General features: G+C 35.3%; 1 protein-coding gene across 1 annotated transcript in view; it reads left to right on the top strand.

The window, feature by feature from the left end:
• The window catches only part of TTC21B (tetratricopeptide repeat domain 21B), a 98,874-nt gene that overhangs the window by 5,130 nt on the left and 71,650 nt on the right, over nt 1-22,094 (top strand). Inside the window, exons 2-9 of the mRNA XM_069080289.1 lie at nt 6,132-6,261; nt 6,358-6,468; nt 9,581-9,747; nt 11,648-11,770; nt 14,637-14,794; nt 15,096-15,180; nt 19,543-19,641; nt 21,129-21,321. Of these exons, the coding sequence (XP_068936390.1) occupies nt 6,132-6,261; nt 6,358-6,468; nt 9,581-9,747; nt 11,648-11,770; nt 14,637-14,794; nt 15,096-15,180; nt 19,543-19,641; nt 21,129-21,321 (1,066 nt within the window). The remainder of the gene's footprint in view (nt 1-6,131; nt 6,262-6,357; nt 6,469-9,580; nt 9,748-11,647; nt 11,771-14,636; nt 14,795-15,095; nt 15,181-19,542; nt 19,642-21,128; nt 21,322-22,094) is intronic.

Raw genomic sequence — 22,094 nt, 5'->3', positions numbered from 1 at the left:
ATTTTAAATTTGACTTTCTAATTTAAAAAAAATTAAATATTCAGTTCGTGAATCCTGTCTTTTATTTTCTTATGGTATGTTTTTAAGGATATGATTTTTCTCCACTGAGGACTGCTTTAGCTGCATCCCAAAAATTTTGGCACAGTGGGTAGAGTACTGGGTCAGGAGTCAGGACGACCTAAATCAAATTCAGTCTCAGACCCATAGTAGCAGTGTGACCCGGGAAAGTCAGCTTCTTTTTGCTTTACTTTCCTCATCTGCAAAATAGGGATAGATAATAGCACCTACTTCCTAGGACTGCTATGAGGATCAAATGAGAATAATTGTAAAGAGTTTTAGTATAAAGCCTGGCACCTAGTAAGCACTGTGTAAATGTCAGTCACTAATATTCTTAATATTGTTAGTGGTTTCAATGATTTGATCTTGACCCATTCATTATTTATTGTTTCATTGTTAAATCTCCATGTGGGTCTTTATCATTTGTTTATGGTCCCTGAACTAATTACTATTTTAATTGCTTTATGGTTTGTAAAAGATTTTATATTTCTCCCTGTGTCCTGGTACATGGGCATTTTTTGTAAAAGTTCCATGTGGTGTTGAGAAGTAAGTATATCCTTTTGCTGACCTATTTAGAAGGTGCCATAAGTTTTTTAGCCATAGTTTTTTCTAGCAATTTGTTCAGTTCTGTATTTTCTCTTTTGCTTATCTTTCTATTAGACTTATCTAAAACCAAGAGAGGAATACTGGAGCTTCCTATCACTTTTTTGTTACTGTCTTTGACATTTTGTAGATCAGAAAATTTTTCCCTTATGAATTCAGATGTTAAGGCATTTGGGACATATAAGTTCATTACTGATTTTGGTTTGTTGTCTATGGCTTACTTTCAGCATAACATAGTTTCCTTGTTTATCCCTTTTTATTTTTTTGAGTGTTTATATTTTGGCATGATTGCATCTCCTGGCTTTTTTTAATTCCCTTGATGCACAGTAATTTTTTTTTTCCATTTTCTCAGTTTTATTTTGTTTATGTCTGTTTTTCAAATGTGCTTTCTTGTAAGCCAGATTGTAGGGTTTTGTTTTCTTATCCATTTGTGTTCATCTTTTTGTTTTATTGGATTGTTTTTATCTATGCACATTTAAAGTTATAAATTAGTTTTATATTTTCCTCTATCTATATATTGTTTGTTTGTTTTTTCCTGAGTTTTGAGTTTTTCCTTCTTCTGTAGTAAATATAATAACTTCATTCAGTTACTTTGCCTTAATCGTTTTTAAGGTGACTTCATTCCTGTGACTCTCTTCCCCTCACTTTTGATCTCCTCCTTTCATTTGTTACCCTTTTCTCTTTGGGGTTTTGCTTATTTATTTTTCTCTCCTGCTTTTAATCTGCTTATATAATTCTCCCACCCTTCCACATCACCACCCTTTTCCCTCTCAGTCAAGTAGATTTACCTTTTCTCTCCTTACTTTCTTCTAGTCCTGTTCATTAGATTTTTTTTATTTCATTTTTTTGTACCCCTTTCCAAAAATGATTTTTTCACTCTTTATTATTCATCCTCTCTTTCTTTTCTAAACGCTATTTTCTCTGATTCATGAGCCCTATAAATATCTGGTTTCTCTTTTCTCTGTATTCCTCATGCAACCAAATTTTCCAAGGTACCCATTCTAAACTCTCCCCTATAGGTGGTTTCTGACTGTACCTCAAAGGACTTGTTGAATGGATTCCTTTTTTCCATTGTACCTCTCTCCCAGAACAATACCAATTTATTGCATTTATTGTCAGAGAGGACCCTTCTTTATGATAGGGCCCCTCCACCAGCCAAGTCCCTTATTATACAGCCCGACATTAATCTGTACCCTCACTTGGTTACCTTTTTTTTTCCCCAGTTGCCTCAAAATCTCTTCCTTTTGTTCAAGTTTTCTGACACACCCACCCCCCAGGGCCAGTTGCCCTGAGGAGTTCCAGCTCCCTGCTTCTGAAGAAGGAAGAGTAGCCTTTTCAAGTTCCAAATCCCCCAGACCATACCCAGAACAAGATCCCAATTTCCCCTTCACAGACCATGTGGTATCTCTTTATCCATCAGTGGAGCCCCTTCCCACCATCAAAGTAAGACCTCCTTTCTTTACTTTTTTTACTTTACTTTCTTTCATTACTTCCCCCTTCTCCTCATCCACTCCCCAGTAGGCTCTTTTCTTTCTGAGACCACAGGGGTCACTTTCCCTTATTAAGATCCCTGTGCCAAGACCACTCCTATCTTTTCACCCTTCTCTTTTCTTACTATTAGGAGATCCCTTGTTTTGCAGACCTAAGACCTAGCAAGCAAACTGTGCCCTGAGGTTGGCATAACAACACTCCTTTGCACTCTCCCTCTGGATGAACTACCTGCCACAGGTGGAGAGATGGGGGGGGGGGGGGGGAAGAGAAAGAGAGGGAGGGAGGGAGAGATGGATGAACTTTGCTGCAGCAAAATCATAGAATTTGCTCAAACCAGCTCCAGGTGATCCCTGAACTCAAGACAAGCACCTGCAGGAACCACATTCCTATTATGATGCCCTACTATGACTAAACTGTCAGTAAAGCAGACTTGCCTTATTGCTGTGGCTACACCTCACTCATTGGTTCTTTGTCTAGCCACAACTCTATGTATCAAGGCTTAGCTTTGCTGCCTTGGGTCTCCTTAGTCCTAGAGGAGACCCTAGCATGTGTGTCTAGTTTCCCTCCTCCAACAAAATTAAGAAGGCTCTATGCCTATAACCTCTGTGGCTCTTTGGTCACTTATTTTCAAGTTTCGATACCCCTCGTTGCTATAAGCCCTTAATTTGACTCCCGTGAATTATATATTCCTCTCTGTCCCCCTACTCCCTTTACTTCTTTTCATCTACCCTCCCATGTTGTAATGAAGAGACACACACACACACACACACATTCTCTCTCTCTCCCTTCCTCCCTCTCTCCCTCCCTCCCTCTCTTTCTCTTCCCCCCCCCCATCTCTCCACCTGTGGCAGGTAGGCAAGGTGTTGCCACTTTCTGTCCATAATACATCATACCTGCCTGTTTACTATTACCTCCACCAGACTTATACCCTCACCTTTATCTCCTTGCATACATTGTGAAAAGGAGGTTTTTACTAGTCTCCCTGCTGTCACTCTATTACTGCCCCTATCTTTGGCTGCTTTATTTTTTTTTTTTCATTCCTCCTGCGTTTCGGGATATTTGGGATAAAGCAGCAAATGATCTCTTCAGTTTTGATTTTCTTCCTAAAAATGTTTTTAAATGCCTCTTTATTATTGAACATTCATTTTGTTTCATGTATAGTTAGGGTAGATTTGTAGGGTAGGTCAATCTTCATTGCATCTTGAGTTCATTAGTTCTTTGGAATGTATTATTCTATTCCTTCCTATGTTTTCTGGTAAGTACAGAATAGTCTTATGTTAATCAAATTTTCTTTCCTTTGTATTTGGAGGTCTTTCTCCTAATCTCTTGAAGAAGTTGTTTCTGAATTGAATTGTTCAATTTAGTCACTACATGTCTTGGAGTTGGCAATCTTGGATTTTTTTTAGGGTGTCACACAGGTGATTTGTGAATCATTTTGCTTGGTATTTTCTTTGTCAGAAGTTCTGTGTACTTCTGTTATTTCCTGCATTAAGGTTTTTTTGTCCTCTTGTGTTCTTCTGGGAGACTTGTGATCCCTAGTTTTTCTCTATGCATCCTTTCTTTGAAATCAGTATGTTTTGCTCCGGTAAGCATATTTTAAAATAATATTTTTTGTTAGTTTTCTTCTAGATTGTCCTTTACTTTTTTACATTTGCATTCCTAATCTATTGTCCTCTCTTTCATTTCTTTAGTGAAACATGCCATCACAGACTCCAGTTTTTCAATTTTGGCCATTATTTTTGCTGTGCAGATCTTATGTTCTGCTCTCATAATTCTCATTTCTCTTTTGAATGACTCAGTAACAGTATTGTGATTGCATGTTCTCAAATTCCACAGGATCTTCTGCATCATCAGGTGTTGGATCATTTTTCTTTGTTTACAGTATTCATAGATGCTTAAGTTGTTTATTAGAGCCAAAGACAATATTTCCTCCTGTTGATTAATCTTCTTATGTTCAAGGTCTTTGAGTTTTCTTCTTCCTGAGATCTTTGGTAATTTCAGTCTTTTTTAGTGCCTTTTTTGCCTGTCTTTTCTAACCACATCAAAGACTCTTAATGTTCAAAGCCAAGTATGGTGATTCTTTTGCTTTTGAGGGTGAACCCATTTCTTTCTGACTTAAAAGTACTCACCTATGTTGTACTTGTGAAGTTGATTATTAGAACCCACATGTAGAACTTTCCATTTAATCTTATTAGATTCAACCTATTGTTAAAGCTTATAGATATCTTTTTTTTTTTGCAATCCTGACTTTGTAATTCAGCTTACTAGTTTCATGTCATCTTCAGATTTAATAAGCTCAAAATCAGTTAGCAATGTGGCCTGGTAGCCTAGAAAACTAACTTAATCCTAGGCTGAATTAAGAGGCATAATGTTCAGAATACAAAAAGTGGTAGTTCTGCTATATTCTGATCTAATCATACCATATTTGGAATATTATGTTCAACAAAGGAGTCCACATTTTAGAAAGAATACTGACAACTTCTAAGGAGATCAGAATGGGTCTTGAGACATACGAGGGTCGACTAAGAATGGAGAGTTGCCATATGGAAGAAGAATTGGATTTGTTCTGCTTGATCACAGGAACCAGAAGTAAGAGTGATGTGTGGCTATATAGAGATAAGGACTTAAATTTCTGGTAGAAATTCCTTATAATTACAAGTGTCCCAAAGCAGAATAGGCTGCCTTAAAGGGGTGATAAGTTTCTCTTCATACAAGGTTTTCAAGTAGAGGACGTATAATCCCTTGCCTATGATTTTTGTGAGTGTGCATTGTGATAGATGTGTGAGTTGTGATAAATGACTTCTGAGGGCTCTTCCAACAGTGACATTCTGTGGTTCTCTCAATATTTCATGGAATAGCTAAGATAGAATTGAGAAAAGTTTAGATTGCTTTTGCCCACTTGTGAAAATTGAGATATGAATGTTAATTTGGTAGCCAAGAACATTGATATATAGAAAGGTGGGAAGATGGGAAAGTTTTGAAGGACTTGCTACAACATTAAGCCAAAATCACTTCAGCACTGATCCCCCAAAACACCTAGTAATCTATGCTGAGTGCCACAAAAATATCTGAAAGGATAATACGTCATGTTACCCATATCTTCCTAACATTATAGCTGAGTTTTCCAGTCTCTTCCATGGTGGAGTAACTTCTTTACCCCACTTCCAAACATACCTACTCTATTTTTCTACTTTGCTTCTTGGCCCACATATAGAATATAGGTAGTAAGGGAAGTAGAGATCTGGATTGGACCAAAATAGCTAATGATGAGATGAGGGAAGAGGTGACTATGATCTTGGGCAGAGTGGTTCATTGGAAAGATAATTGAATTTGAAGTTAGAGAATCTGAGATTGAGCTCTGGTGTGACCACTTACTAACAGTTCCCCTGAGGGCCAGTTTCCTTATCTTTCAAATGAAAGGTTTCAGCCAGATAGTCTCAGTCCATTCCAGATGGGTCTATGATTTTTAATAAGTGTAACTTTTCTTTTATCTTCCTTCCTATGACAGCATACCTAAGTATGGCACTTCTTAGGCAAAAAATGCTTCTGGCTATTTGTTTATTCATTTGAATCATAGATATAGAACTGGAATGGACCTTTGAGATTGTCTAATCCAATCCCCTTTTTTTGAAAGATGAAGAAACTGAGGTGCAGAAAGGCTAAGTAAGGGGCAGCTAGGTGGCGCAGTGAATAGAGAACCGACCCTGGAGTCAGGAGGACCTGAGTTCAAATGTGACCTCAGACACTTAACACTTACTAGCCATGTGACTTTGGGCAAGTCACTCAACTTCAATAGCCCTGCCTTCCCCCCTGCAAAAAGCAAAAAAAAAGAAAGAAAGGTTAAGTAATTTGTTCACAGTCACATGGATAAGTGTTAGTGGCAGGATTCAAACTCAGAGCCTGCTGATCTACATTCAGTACTTTTTTTCCTCACTAAAAGTTATATCATTTTTTCTTTGTTAAATTTGTTTTCCTTTCAGACTATGATCAGCTTTTATTGTCAAGAGAGATTTTTCCATCATGTAGTAATTGTTGCAAGTGAAGGACTTAAGAAGTATGTCGGTGACCCAGTTTTCAGGTTTTACCATGCCTATGGCTCGTTAATGGAAGGTATGTACTATTTTAGTGAATGTGTTCCTTATGCTTGAAATTATTGTTGTTAGGTGAAAAAACTTTGACTGTATTCTAATCTTATTTGGCTTTTAGGTAGAACCCAAGATGCTATTCGAGAATTGGAGGCCATTAAAAACAAACAGGATGTATCTCTTTGTTCCTTGATTGCATTGATACATGCTCATAAAATGACTTCTAATCCAGGTATAGTATACAATCAACATACTTATCACAACACTGAAGACATTTAAAAATAAAGCTCTCTTTATTTTTAAAAACACTTTAGACCTACTCCATTCACATTGATTTTTCTTTGACTTCCATAGTATTTGTAGTCTCAAACACTTAATATGATCTCATTGATTTGGGGGTTCCTTGTAGTGATACAGATGGCATCTTACCCATGCCTACCCATTCTGTGCCCATCTTTTCCATGTCCTTCTCAAGATTAAGCACTGGAGGTCCATCCAGCATGCTGGAGGACTTCCTCACTTTCCCTCTAGTGAAAATTCTAGTAGAGCACTCTGACCAATCACCTGTCATCCCTTGTTGTCACTACAGGATATGCCTATCTTCTCCTCTTACCTTCTTGACATTCTTATTAGTTGTGTTGCTGCCAGCTTACACCATGTTTTTTTCTTTCCATCACCTTCTGTGTAATACTCAGTTTTTCAAAGGCAGTGGTGTTCCAAGTTCCACTATCATATAGCAACAACAGTAAAAATATTTGTGTTGAAAAGTTGGACTTTTGCTTTATAGGAAGTTTTGGGTCTGTAAAGTACTTTTAAAATTTCCCAAATGCAGTCCACCCTTTCCTCTCTTCGTTTCCAAATCTGGGTCCAGTTCACTGTCCATCTGTACCGTTTGTTTCAGAATTTACATATTGTTGGATAAGTCTTGTTGGATGTTCATTCAGATATCTTCTCCACAGTCTCTCTTCCAAACATTTTTATCCCTCCTTAAGCTCCCACTCCCTTCGTTCACTAACACAGAACAGAAAAAATGAGGTCATTCTCTATTCTCCTTTCTTCCTTATCTCCTATCACTCAGATTTCTTTTTCCATTTTCTCCTTTTTCACCCCTGTTTCACGTGATTAAGTGGTCTTATTCCTTACCAAGACTATCTGTTGCATTTGTTCAAGTGATTGCATTCCATCCTATTTCCTCCAGTAGATTACTCCCTTGGTCACTCCACTCGCTCACTTATTTTCAATCTTTTCTTCTTTCATGACTCATTTCCTACTTCCTGCAGATGTGTCCATGTCTTCCCTATCCTGAAAAATCTGCTACTTGATCCTTCTATCCCTGCTATTAATCTATTTCTCTTTTGCCTGTAGTTGAACTCCTTGAAAAAGCCTAGAATAGGTCTCTCTACTTTATTTCTTCTCACTTTCTTCTTAACCTCTTATAGTGTGGCTTCTGACCTTATCATTCCACTGAAACTGTTCTCTTTGAAGTTGTTAATGAACTCTTAGTTGGCAGATCCATTGGCCTTTTCTCAATCCTTATTCTCTTTGACCTTTCTGTAGCCTTTAACCCTGTTGATTACACTCTCCTCCTTGATACTCTCTTTTCCCTAGGTTCTCAGGAAACTACTCTCTCCTGGTTTTCATCCTACTTATCTGTTTCCTTTGTTGGATCCTTCTCCAGATCATGCCTCTTAATCATAGGGTTCTGTTCTGGGTCCCTTCTTTTCTCCCTCTCTACTATTTCTCTAGGTGATCTCATCAGCTCCCATGGATTTAATTACCATCTTTATGCTGATGATTCTCAAATCTATCTAGCCCTAATCTCTCTGGTGGCTTTGCGTCTTCAACTGCCTTTCAGACATCACAAAGTGGATATCTAGTAGACATCTTAAACTCATTATGTCCAAAACAAAACTCATTAGCTTTCCCCTATGATTTTGAGTTCCTTCACCATACTAGTTATTCTAGCACCCAAATTTATTCGTTTTTTTTTTTTCTTATAATTATGTAATATTAGGAATGGAATAGAACACAGAGGCCATCTAGTCCAACCTGTATCTGAAAAGAACCCCTTCCCAAGCATATACCTACCAAGTGGGCTTTTACCTTCTACTTAAAGATTTCCATTGTGTTCTTCAATAGATTACATAGACCCCATATGAAGAATTTATGTGAAAACAAGTACAAAAGTTGCGCAAGATGAAAAGGGTTGTGATGTATATTGTTTTAGTGAGTAACCTGGTATATTTGATTACAGAGCCACTTAAAGCCACCTTAAGCCACACTTAAAGTATGAGTTGTAAAGGAAAAAAACTCTTAAAAAATATGTCTGTGGGGGCGGCTAGGTGGCGCAGTGAATAAAGCACCGGCCCTGGAGTCAGGAGGACCTGAGTTCAAATCCAGCCTCAGACACTTACCCCAATTGCCTTCCAAAAAAGCAAAAAACAAAATGTCTATGGTAGACTGTTAACATAAGCTAGTTTTAGAATCTCAAACTCAAATTCATATTTGTTTATATAATTAATCTTCTACTAATGGTAACAGTTCACATGTGTATAATATTTAAATCTGCCAAAGAATTATTTCCCTTGTTGTTTCAGAGTATGAAAATCCTGGTTTCTTAAAGGCTATGCTAGTAGATTGTAAGCTCTCTCTGAAGGTCCCACCATGCAAGAAAAGCATTCAACTAAATTAAGTTCAGCCCAGCCCATGCTTGTCACAAGTTTCATATCTAGCATCTGAAGAACAACCTTCAGAGTGAAAAATTATTCAGTTACAGCAGCTCTCAGAGATCTGCTAAATCAAGAGGGATTTCCATGAGTATTGTTAGTGGGAGTTCTTGCGCTGGTAAAAATCACAAGTACTTGTATTAAAATTTACAATTTAAAAATTGCTTTTCTTACAAAAAGACCTTAGATAGTTCAAACTATTATCCTCATTTTTATAGATGAGGAAACTAAAGTTAGAAGAGTTTTACCAATCAGACTTATGACTAAGTCTTCTGACTTATGAATCCATTCTTCTTTCCACTACTCCAGTATGCTTCCAAATATGCATAGATAAGGACACTATCTAAATCTTTGCATAGCTTCTCAAAAATTTATGCTTAGTCATTGATTGATTATTAACTGCTACTATTGATTATTAGCTACAGGGACCTTAATCTGGAAATCCCTGCCCTAGACTATTTGTGAAGCTAATTAAATATGTCTATATGGGAAAGTGGATATGTATATCCAGCAATCACTGTTCCAGGTATAAACATTTACTGATGCCATTTAAAAACCCAAAATATTAAATTTAGAAGAATTAATTTTTATTTTAGGGTTCTTTTTTTCCCCTTCCAGATCGAGAAGCTATCCTGGAACTGGATGCTAAACTGAAGGAGTATCGTAAAACATCTGGACCAAAGGCTCTCTACTATGCAGGATTATTTTTGTGGCATATTGGTTGTCCTGATAAGGCTCGGGAATACATTGACAAAATGATCAAAATGTCTAATGGTAGTAAAGAGGTACTTAGTTTTCTTAATTGTCAATGCAAGTATAAAAGATCTTCATTGGCTTGAAGATCTACTACTACTACATTTAAATATGTAGTCTTGTTTCTTTGGATCTTTATTTTTTTAGTTCCTTCTGTCTTATGTGTATAAACAGCAAAGTTTTGACTCATTTTACCATAATGTTGTAAAGGTTGGTTTTTATTTATGTTACTTACTGAGTTTTCTGTAAAATTTTCTCTTCCATTAAGTGAAGAGCCTAATCTGAGCTGGTCAGAAGAAGGAACATTACTTTGGTTTACTTATCTGTATTTTCATGGAAAACAAACAAGTGGTTAAATAAAAACTTGTAGAAATAGGAAGATGCTCATTTTAAGAATTGGCCTGATAGTTAATTGAAAAAGCCAATTACCTAACTACAAATTGACAATATAAATATTTAACTGAGTTCTTAGCCTCTTTCTAATGTTTATTTCTATTATATTTTTTGTGGTCAAATTAATATTTTATTAAGAAAAAATGTTATGAATAGTGTGAAGTTAAATTTTATTTGCTGGAAATTCTATTTTAGGTTCATACCTTGAGAATTGTAAGGAGCTTTAAAAACCATTTATTAGGGCTTCTTTGTTTTACAGATGAGGAAACTTAGGTTAATCATTGCTTCCTACTCTGATACTTCAACAGGTCATCAAGGTATCTTATAGACCTTGCTAGCCAAACGAAAGCTTTGACACTTCTTACCTGTCTGGAAAGACTCTAGTATAACCCCAATGACAGGTCTATTCACAGCTATGTCTGTTGTCTGTGGATCAGCCTACCCAAATTCATAAGAAGCTTAACACGAGGTTGGATGCAGAATAATAGGTTGTTAAGCCTTAATAACTCATGAAAGCTATATACTAAATTACTGAAGGCGTCAGTGGATTGAGAGAGAGAAAGCGAGTGTGTGTGTGTGTGTGTGTGTGTGTGTACTTCCCCTCTTGAAATTATATGACTCTTAGGTGAGAACGGTCACATCAGCTGTTGTAATTACACATATCCAAAAAAATTTACCAGCTCACTAACATTTAATTCCGTAGTACATATTGATCATCATATCAGTGATAACAATTAATGCATCATTCTTTCTGACCTCATTTATCCTTTAATTTTGATCTCTGGCATCTTGGGCCTCTTATAGAGATCAAGATCACCTTTACCTAAAATGAATGTTGTGTTTGTCCTTTGTTCTTGAAGAGGACCATGACATCAGGGAAATGATGACATGACTTGCAGTTGACTTTGATTTGAAAGAGGAAGGGCTGTGCAAGGTTACCAGCCTCACTTTCACCTCCAGAACCATCTGGGTCTGGTGGCCAGATGTTCATTAGGACAACTGGAGTTGGCTCAGGATGCATTGGGAGACCCTGGCCCTTGTAGGCTAAGGCCTTTTCAGGTTCTCACTTGGGTGAGGTTAGATCCATTCAGTGAATAGCCTCTTTAATAAGTTAATCAAGGGGATGTAATGACTGTGTCACTGATCTACTTTTCCTTGTCTGTTTAGGTACTCAAGTTTGTTTTTTAAAACATGTCGCAGAAGAGTAGACAAATGCTAAAATTATAGTGGTAAACTACCAAATTGGTATGAAAACAGCAATAAATCAGTTTTAGCAGTAGTAGAATATTTGGCATGTTTCTTAATGTGAAGTACAGTGAACTGGTGTTTGTTGGGCCCCACAGTAATCTGTAGTTTCTTTAACTACTGATTGGCAAGTGTTCAAAATCTAACTCTATAGCACTAAAATATATTTTCATGAGTTTGTTAAAACAGCTTTTTTCTGTATTACAATTTCCAAGACATTTATTCTCTACTTTTTATCAGTATATCTATAAATTTCCAAAACAGAGAAATCTGACTAAATTATTCCTTTTACAGGGACTAATTTTGAGAGGTTGGCTTGATGTAACTAGTGGAAAAGAACCTTATGCTAAAAAAGCACTGAGGTACTTTGACGAAGGGATACAAGAGGGAAATGATATTTTTGCTATGCTTGGTAAGGTGAGTTCATGAAAATGGAGTTAAGTATGTGCAGCTTTTACATATTAGAAGTTCTAAAGTACTCGGCACATCATGGGCAACAAGCATTTTATTAAGTACCTACTATATGCCATGGACTGTGTCAACTACAGCAATATTCTATATATATTTGGATTTATGCTTAACACTTGGTTCTGCAAAAATCATGGTATTAGATAAAACAGGGTTAAAGACAATAGTTAGTTCCAAAGGGGCAGCTCTCATATTTACTTAACTGTTTACGTTGTATACCCCAGTAGAATATAAGCTTTTGGAGGGCAGGAGAACCTTTCATTTTTTGTTTTTTTCTGTTCTCCAGACCTTGTCACAGTGCCTTGCACATAGAAGTGTACTTAAATGTTTGTTGAATCATGTTATAAAATTAGTAGTATTATAATAGGGTTTGCTTATAATGTGCTAATTATAGTATTGCAATAAAATTTTGATCAAAGTAATGTTATATAATATATGTCTGAAGATAAAAAGCCTCATTTATATATATGCACAAATGTATATGTGGTACATATTAAGGGGATGATCTTATATATGCACATACAGTTTATATTGTAGCAAAGTTATATCAATGCCAGTGATGAAAATTAGACTGAAAATCTTAATAATTCATTTGAGCCCAATTAACACAGTCTTTTGGGGTTAATGCTAATTCCCCTGTATTGACTCACCCAAGAGAACAGTCAGCAGTCAATATAGACTAAAATTTAATTGTTTTCAACAAATCATTCAAATAACAAGCATTTACTCAACCCCTACTATCTGCCAGGCATTATGCTAGACATTTGGGACAAAAAGACAAAAATGAAATTGTCCTTGCCTTCAAAGACGTTACATTACATCAGAGGAAACAATATGTGCATATACAAGTAGGTACAATAAATAAATGCAAGATAATTTTCAGGGGATAACACTAGCAGCCAGAGTATCTGAAAAAGCTTCATGTAGAAGGTGTCACTTGGCTGAGCTTTAAAGGAGACTGGGGACTCTGAGATGCCAAATGAAGAAAGAGTATATTGTAGGCTTGGAATGTTGGAGTTTTAGATGTATAGAAGGCGGCAGAAGGGAGTTAATTGTCAGTGGCCTTTTCTCAATAAAATATGAGATAAATATCTTCTAATTATCTGAGATGGTGGTAAGAGGGGATAATATGTGCAAATCAAGAGAAGAAGAGAACTTTGGAATTGCCATTGTAGAAAAGAGAATGAGTTAAGGAGAAGAAGAAATGGTTGTCTTACTATAAGGAGAGCCCAGTTGAAGCTAGTTAACATAAATTTGTAGTTAATATAGTCTGCACAGTTATGTGACTTCTTCCAGCTCTCTTCAGCCTCAAATGAGTAGAAGTAGATGAGGTGGGTGTTGGTAGTAATCCAGGGTTGGGGTTTGATAAGCATCAGTAGGATAAGAGGGTATGGAATTTGAGAGTAAAAAGACTGAGTTGAGAGTAGGAAAGGAGGAAGGTGTTCCTATAATATTGAAGGCACTGTGCCAAGCTCTGGAAATGAAGAAAAAAACAATACCTGCTTTCTGGGAGCTTACATTCTTCTTGGGAGATAATGGTTGCATGGACAAGTAGATGAAATAATTTGGGTGGGGGGAGAAAGTACTAACAATTAAGGGAATGTCAATGAAAGTTTGCTGGACAGTGGCACAGAAGTTGAGCCTTGAAAAAGGCTAGACAGATAAGGACAAAAGTACATTTCAGATTTGAGAGTCAGTGTTTAAACAGGCATAGAGGTATAAAGCCCAGTTTCAGCGGCAGCTAGTAGACTAGGTTTATTTGTTTTGTTTCATTTTTTCCTTGAAATAATAGTGTGTGAATAGAAGTAACCTGGAACAAATCTGGAAATATAAGTGTAAACCAGATTGTAGGGAGCTTTAAATGCCAGGCTGAGTAGTTTACATTTTAACCCAGAGGCAATAGGGAGCCCATGAAAATTTTTGGGAAGCAAAGTGACATAGCCCTATTCTTTAGGGATATTTATTTGATAACTACTGGGAGGTTGTTATTTAGAAAAGGAAGAGACTAGGATTAGGGACACCAATTAAGACCTTTTGCCATTTTTTATTTGGTGGGTAATACATACCTGAACTAGGATAGTGGCCTTCTGAATGGAGGGAAATCAGAATAGATTTTGCAAAGGTAGAATCAATAATAATTGGATATGCCAGAGAAGGAATACTCAATGACATGCAGCTTTTTGTGCCCAAACCAGAAATAGGGAAATTTGGAGTGGAGGAGGGAATGGTTTTTAAGAGGAAAAGTTCTCTTTTGTTCATGTTGAGTTTGGGATACTGATGGAACAGATATTCAGGTAGAGAGGTTCAGTGAACAGTTGTCAATATGGTATAAATTTAAGAGGGTGATTAGAGAAGTTTGCATAGATTTGCTAGTCATCAATGTAAAGATAATAATTGAACCCATGGAAGATACTGAGCTTACCAAATGGTCACAATATCAAGTTAAATATAATGTTATACATGCAAAATGGTCCTCTCATCTACATTTAAAAGCTTTAATTCCATATTTTAGACTTATTTTGTTTTGCTTTTAAAATTAATGTCACAGTTCCTCCATTTTTTTCTCCATTTAGAGAATGAAAAAACCTTCAAAATCTATAAAATACTAGTCTCCCAGAATTTTTTAATTCTACAAAAGGTGCTTAGAATGCATTTTAATTTGTTTTCTGTTTTTATTTACCTCTTGCAATAGCATTTTAAAAATTCTATGGAGTTTCAAGTAAATCTATTAAATATTTAACTTTTCTAAATTAATACAGTTTTAACTCTTCAAAGGAATCACTGTTTTGTTATAACTTTTTTTTTTTCCCATTAGGTCCAGTACCTTGAAATACGCCAGAATTATTCAGGAGCTCTGGAGGTTGTGAACCAGATGACAGTAAACTTCCCCAGCTTTCTTCCTGCTTTTGTAAAGAAAATGAAGTTGCAGTTAGCCTTGCAAGATTGGTATCAGACTGTTGAGACAGCACAAAGGTTAAGTAAAGATAGAATATTAATTATCATCTTTGACTTTATTTACATATGGGGAATGAAGAAAAATATCTGTGTGCACCCTTTGTTTTCCATAGGTTTGAAACAGAAGAACACAGCAGGCTCTTGATGCTTTTTTTTCCCTAACACTAGTAAATTAACTTCAGTTTGGGAGTTCAGTTGGTTATGTTACCAATTAAAAATTGTGGATTTGGGTCAGCATAACCAAAGACCCATATTACCATGCCCTAAAGTAAAGGAAAAGCACTTTTACTTTAATAATGTTTGGAATGTTTTCCTACAGGTTAATTCAGCAAGATAATCAGAATGTGGAATCCCTGAGAGTGCTAGCCCTTTACTATTTGTGTAGGGAGGGAAATATACAAGAGGTAAGTATCTTAAAGTACTTAATATTCCTACATGGCAAGCCATTAAACATTGATTCCTCTCATTGCAACCTATGCAATTTAACCTTATGGACTAAATGAATAGCCTCCTAATTGGTTTCTTCCCTAATTTATATCTTCCATGCAGCTGCCAAATTAATCTTAATACACATTTTTCAGTAATGAAACCCAGCTGTATGGCACATTATCATCATTAGTATCATCATCAATAAGAAATCATCCAGTTTTATCTCAGATGTATCATCCGACAGAAGACATGAAATACCTGTTATCAAAAACACCAAAAGCCATCAAAAATCAGCAAAATCCCTTCAAATATAGGCTAGTTTTTTATATACTTTTTATGAAGCCTTCACAGTACACATCACTAACATAATCTATAAACGCTTACAAGAAAACAATGTACTTGCTAAATAACAAAAAGAATTTGCCAAAAAGTTCTAGTAGTGTAAAGTGTGATATTATTATTATTTTTTTATTATTGAAAAGTCAGCCCCAAAATGCTATATAACAATTATACTACCTTCATTGATTATTTCAAAGTGCTATCCGTTGTTGATTATTATAAAGTCTTTGACTTGTTTTTTTCATAGTTTATTTACATATTACAAACATATAAAAATAGACCCATTTAGTGAAAATGTAAGTTTGTGATGTTCACTTGAAAAACCATTCTCTATTTAAAATAAACAATGAGTACAATAATGTCAAGAATAATTTATTAAAAATGTGCAATTTCCAGGGAGACAGTTTAAGGCCATTATGGTTCTGCTTAGCTTTAAATCTGTAATCACTTTTCCTAAGTTAAACTAGATAGATTTTTCCAAATTAAAGAGGAAGTTGAATCAAAGTATATTATTGATTTATAATAAGAGATCTACGTGAATGATATCAATCTATATAGCTAACCCTAAAAGCTCTTTAAACAGATCTTTTATCTCATAGAATCTTTCTCCAGTGATATAAAAACATCATTTTGATTCAGTGGGATAAAATTCTCAATGTACACAAATAAATTATATAGATTGAAAGTTCTTTGCTTGAATCTGGAGTTTATATTGAATAAAGGTGATAACTACAAATACATTGGTCTCCACCAAAGACACAGTGAGGTTTACGAGATTTAAGAGAAGGCTGTGGTTAAAAAAAAAAATTTTACTGGCTCTCTGAAATCCAGTCTGAAAGGAAGAACACATTTAAAGCAAATAGCTCCATAATGCCAGATTTAATGTATACTTTTTAACTTTTAAATGAACTATGACAGATTAGCAAAAATTCTTATAATGTTAACAAAATACATTGTAACCCTTAAGACAGCTATAAAAAGATAAGCACTTCTTTACCAAAAAAGGAAGAGGGCTAAGAGATGTTCTTGAACACATTATGAAAAGGTCAGAAATGGACAGGAATACTTTTGGAATAGATAGATATTACTTCACCAAGCAGTAGCCCAGGCTGATGAAGGTACACATCTTTGAATTTGTCAAATATAACGAAGTAGTTTCTCTCTAAATGGAGTCTTGTGAGCCAGCTAAAATCCAAAAGGTCCTCCATAGACAAAATGAACATGAATTCAGTAAAATGTGTTAGCAAGCATCAAATGCTCGACACAATCATGCATATTGGATTGTGGAAATAAATGAATTTATATATTGCTGGGGTTTTTTAAATAATTTTTTTCAGTGGTTAGGCATTGTTTTCTCCCTCAACTGGAAAAAAAGAGAAAAGCAAAACAAATCTCCATTTTGGCCGTGTCTAATATGTCTGATTCTACATATATAGTCTATCACCTTTCTGTTAGAAGATAAGTAGCCTGCTTCATCATTGATTCTCAGGAATCATGGTTGATTATAGCATTGATCAAGTTTCTTGCATCTTCCAAAATTGTTCACTTTTACAGTTTTGCTGTAATAGTATAAATTGTTCTCCTGGTCTACCCAATTCACTCTGTATCAGGTCATACAAGTCTTCCCAGGTTTTTTGAGACCATCTCTTTCAGCATTTCTTACAGCATGGTAGTACTTCATTACATTCATATGCTATACCATAATTTGTCTAGCCATTCCCCAAATGATGGGCAGCCCATTGCTTTCCAGCTCTTTGTCACTATGAAAATAACTACTATAAATATTTTTACATATTTATGATAGTTAATAATAGCTAGCATGTATATCATGCTTACTTTGTGTGCTAAGTGCTCTACAATTATTTCATTTAATCCTCACAACAACCCCAGAAAATTGGTGCTATTATTATCCCAATTTTGTAGATGAGGAATAGCTAACATGAATATAGTGCTTACTATGTGTCAGTCAATGTGGTAAGCACTTTATTATTATTTTATTTAATCCTTACAACCACTCTAGGAAATAGGTACTATTATTATCCCGATTTTATAGATGAGGAAACTGAGGCAAACAGAGGTTAAGTGATTTACTCAGAGTCACATGGCTAGTAAGTGTCTGAGGTCAGATTTGAATTCAGGTCATCCTGTCTCTACATCCAGTGCTCTAGCCACTGAGCCACCGAGGTACATTTGGGACCTTTTCCTGTTTCTTAGATCTGTTTTCAGTATAGGCCTAGTAGGGATATTACTGGAACAAGAATATTCACAGTTAAGTAACTTTATAATTATAGTTCCAGATTACTTCCCAGAATTGTTGAACCATTTCATGGCTCCACCAACAGTATATCACTGCGCATATTTTCTCATAGCCATTTCAGCAGTTGTCATTCTCATTTTTTCATCAACTTTGCCAATCTGATAGATGTTAGGTAAAACTTCAGGGTTTCTTTAATTTACATTTCTCTAATTATTGGTGATTTTAAAAATTGTTATGGGCTATACATAGCTTGGACTCCTTACCTTGAGAACTGCCTCTTCATGTCCTGGGGAATGGCTCTTATCCTCATAAATCTGAATAAGCTCCTTACATATATTGAAAATGAGACCTTTATCAGAAAAGTTTGCTGCAGATCTTTTTTCTAGTTAGCTGTTTCCCTCCCAGTTTTAACTATATTAGATTTGTTTTGTGTAAAAAGTTTTGAATTTTATACAACTAACATTTTCTATTTTTCTTATGTGATGCTCTAGCTCTCATTTAGTCATTGCATTGGATTCATTTGTGCAAAATCTTTTAAAATTTTATGTAATTAGAATTGTCCATTTTCTCTCTATTGCCCTTGCTATCCCTTTTTTAGTCATTACTTCTTCCCCTAAACATAGATACAGAAGTATTTTCTTCCTTATTTCTTTGCTTTGTTTATGATTAATACTGCATCTGTTTCTGTCAACAGTGTTTTGTAGTTGTATTCCTGTAGATTTTGTGTGTATCTTTGCAAGCTGAATGTTTTTAAAATAGCAATTCAAGACAAGGCCATTGCTGCTAGAAATGATAGAAGAGTTAAGACTTGATTAAGAAGCTTGACTTCAAATAATTTAAAGGATTTTCTTTTAATTTTTTTTATCAAAGCCCAACCTATAAATTAAGAACTTATTGGTATTTTATGAACTAATCTTAGGTAATAATCAATGTAGATTAGGCAAGAAAAGTAGAAACTATGTTTCTTTATGTTTCATAATGACTAAAGAAATCATCACTCTAGGCTTTTAAAAACTTGTCACCTGTCAAATTTCTAGCAAGATATGATGTGGTGGCTAGAATTATATAGCAAAATCTCTTTATTCTTTACACACTGACAAAACAAACTCTATTTTGAGGAAATGTCCTGAAAATATTCTTGAGAATTCAACCAACAAAGTCTACTAGAACCAGACTGTTTTCACAGACTAAATCATTGTCCACAATTACCTGGATATCCCATCAATCCATAAAAACTTAAGAACGATGGTTTTAATAGATGTTATAATACTAAATGTTTGTATCTCCACATGAAATGGAAAGAAATGCCTTTATATTTTAGAGATCTAGCAGAGACCAAAATAATGAGGAAAACAAGCATGTTATCCTTATTGTCCTATTTGCTACTAAGGGTGCTTTCAAGGAGCCTACAGAGGGTGAACTTAGATCCTAAAGCTTTTATTCAACTACAAAATGAAGTTATTCTGTCCATGTATACAGTAGTCTAAAAATATTGAATGTAAAAGAATAATAGCAAGATAACAGCTTGTCTCTGTTTCTGTCGAAACCTCATCAAAAAAAGATGAGAATGAGACTCATATTTAAGAGATAGTGATGGCTTTGATTTTAAGTGTAGCTAATATACATATATGCATCAAATAATATAACATGGCAATATTTGTATATTTAACAAGTATGTATATAATGGTAACTTCCTTTTGGCATATATTTTAAAATTTGACCATTTATATTTTTGTTCTAGGCTACCAACAAACTGGAGGATTTAATTAACACATTAGATGCAGTGGAACCACAGAACGCTCAGCTTTTTTACAACATGTCATTAGCTTTCAGCAGAACTGTAAGAATTTATGTTCTGAATCAAGATGCACAAATTTTTCATTTTCTCTTAAGATTTAAAAATAGGATAACAATTACTATGTAGCAGTAATTTAATACTTTTAATTTGTGAGGACAATCTTATTGACATTCTTCCTTTCCTCTTAAGGAAAAAAATATCCTTTTTGTTCAATTCAAAACATTTATTGAATCCTGCTGTGTTCTAACATTCTTCTAGGAGAAGCTGTGGGGAAGTAAGGAAAAATACAAAAATGAATGAAGTCCTTGCTTTCAAAAAGTTACACCATGATAGGGAAGAATGATATTTGAATAAATATTTGATTGTAAAAATGCATGAGTGATTTAAAGTCTTACAAAAATTCCAGAAGGAAAAAAAATGAAATTTGGTTGACCAGCTCACAAAAGATTCTGTGAAGGAAGCAGCATATGTTTTGAGCCTTGAAGGATAGCTGCAGCTTCAGCTGGAAAATTTATACAGGAGAAATGATTCTTAAATATGATCTTTTGGGTGGCCAGGTAGCACAGCGAGTGAGAGTACCGGCTCCAGTGTTGAGAAGACCTGGAGATCGAATCCCGGGCTCAGACACTTAGCACGCACCCAGAAACACCTGGCCGTGTAACCTTGAGCAAGTTACTTAACCCCAATTGCTTAGGGGTGGCCAGGTGGCTCAGCGAGTAAGAGCACCGGCTCCAGTGTTGGGATGACCTGGATCAAATCTGGGCTCAGATACTCAGCACCACACCCAGAAATAATAACTGGCTGTGTAACCTTGAGCAAGTTACTTAACCCTGATTGCTTTAAAAAAAAATAATACGATCTTTGGGTTTGTTTGCATATGTCTCTACTATAAGTTTCATGTTTGGAAAAATTTGTGAAGGAGTGAGTATATTTGTACATATTCGTATATTTATGTATATATACATACATACTTGCTCAATTTTAAAAAATTTTCTTTTTCCTTAGTAAATTGGGGTATACTCAACTAGTTCAAATTTAAATTTTTTCTTCTTTAACCACAGCCTAGTTTATTTTTTGGAAATGTTGCTAATTTTAGATGATTGTTTTGTGAACATTTGCTTAGTTTTAGAAGTATTACTTTATAGTAATTTCTTTTTTAATGACTTGGGAGGCAGTACATTTTAATCTAGCAATATTGCCACTATAAGTAACGTTGTCTAATTTGATCATGAAGATACTGTAATAAATTTTAGGCAGTCTCCTTGGAATAAATAGTGGTTACTGTGAAGAGTAGTACTCATCCAAATTTTTAAGTTCTGGCATGATCTATTCTTCTTACTTCATTGGAACATGCATACTTTATTTTGCAGATGAATGGTTTCAACTTGGCTAGATTATTTATTTTTCCTCACAACATTTTTGTGAGAGATAAGTGTGAAAAATACAGTATTATTTTTAAAGAATACCACTGTTTTATGAGACAAGATATTGGTGTTCTGTTACTAGCTCTTTTCTTTTGTTTATTTTAGTGTGGACGGAATCAACTTATCCTTCAGAAAACTCAAATGTTAGTTGAGAGAGCCTTTGGTTTAACTCCTCAGAATGCTGAATTTGCTACAGAACTTGGATATCAAATGATATTACAAGGAAAAGTTAAAGAAGCACTCAAATGGTATAGAACTGCAATAACACTTGATGAGACTAGTATGTCTGCACTAATTGGTATGATAGCACACCTCTTAACTTTTTCTTACTGTGGTTCTCAAGGAGTTATTGACTACTTAATATAACATTTAAAATTCTTTAAAAAGAGCAAATGTAATACTTATGTTGACAACTTTTTAATAATTTTGAAAGTCTTCAAGTGCCTCCACAGAGTCCTACTCTAATACTTTATCAGGGTATGGAGGTAATCTGAATTTTCAAAGGCTATTCTAGCAAAGTAGAAATTCTAGAAAGGTCCACTGTGCAGGAAAGAATTCAAGTATACTATTAGCAGTTATGCTGTTTATTTTTGGAGGGTCAAGTATATTAATGATATTTGTAGCTGCTGTGTAAGACCAATAACAGCAACACACAGAAGGGCTACTAGCACAGGTTCTTTGATCTGCTTTTCTAAAGGAAAGACAGCTTCAGAGGGATCAACAATCTTACTTTAATTAAAGAATGCAAATCCAACTGTCTAAACAAAGTAATAGATACCTAATCACCAGACCAGGAAGTGCCAACATCTGGGTTCACAAAGCCAGGGGATCCTTAACTCTGGCTACCCAGAGTCTTGTCTGGCCAAATCACAAAGAAACATTCTTCCCGTGAGTGAGCCCTCAAAGTAAAATGCCAGCCTCCTAGTATGTATAGTTTAAAACTAATAGGCTCAGAGCCAGAAGGCATCACAGCCCATGTGGCTCAGTGCCTAATTGACCCAGTACCAAAAGGTGTGAAAGCCTACCTGTAAGCAAGCAAGCTTCCACCTAAGGAGGTTCCTTCCCCAAGGC

The sequence above is a fragment of the Petaurus breviceps genome, unplaced genomic scaffold (genome assembly GCF_028583685.1).
Source record: "Petaurus breviceps papuanus isolate PSGF00001 unplaced genomic scaffold, PetGlider_PUasm1.0 91133, whole genome shotgun sequence".
NCBI classification, from domain to species: Eukaryota; Metazoa; Chordata; class Mammalia; order Diprotodontia; family Petauridae; genus Petaurus; species Petaurus breviceps.
The sequence above is the reverse complement of the archived record's forward strand: the minus strand, read 5'-3'. Positions and strand labels throughout refer to the sequence as shown.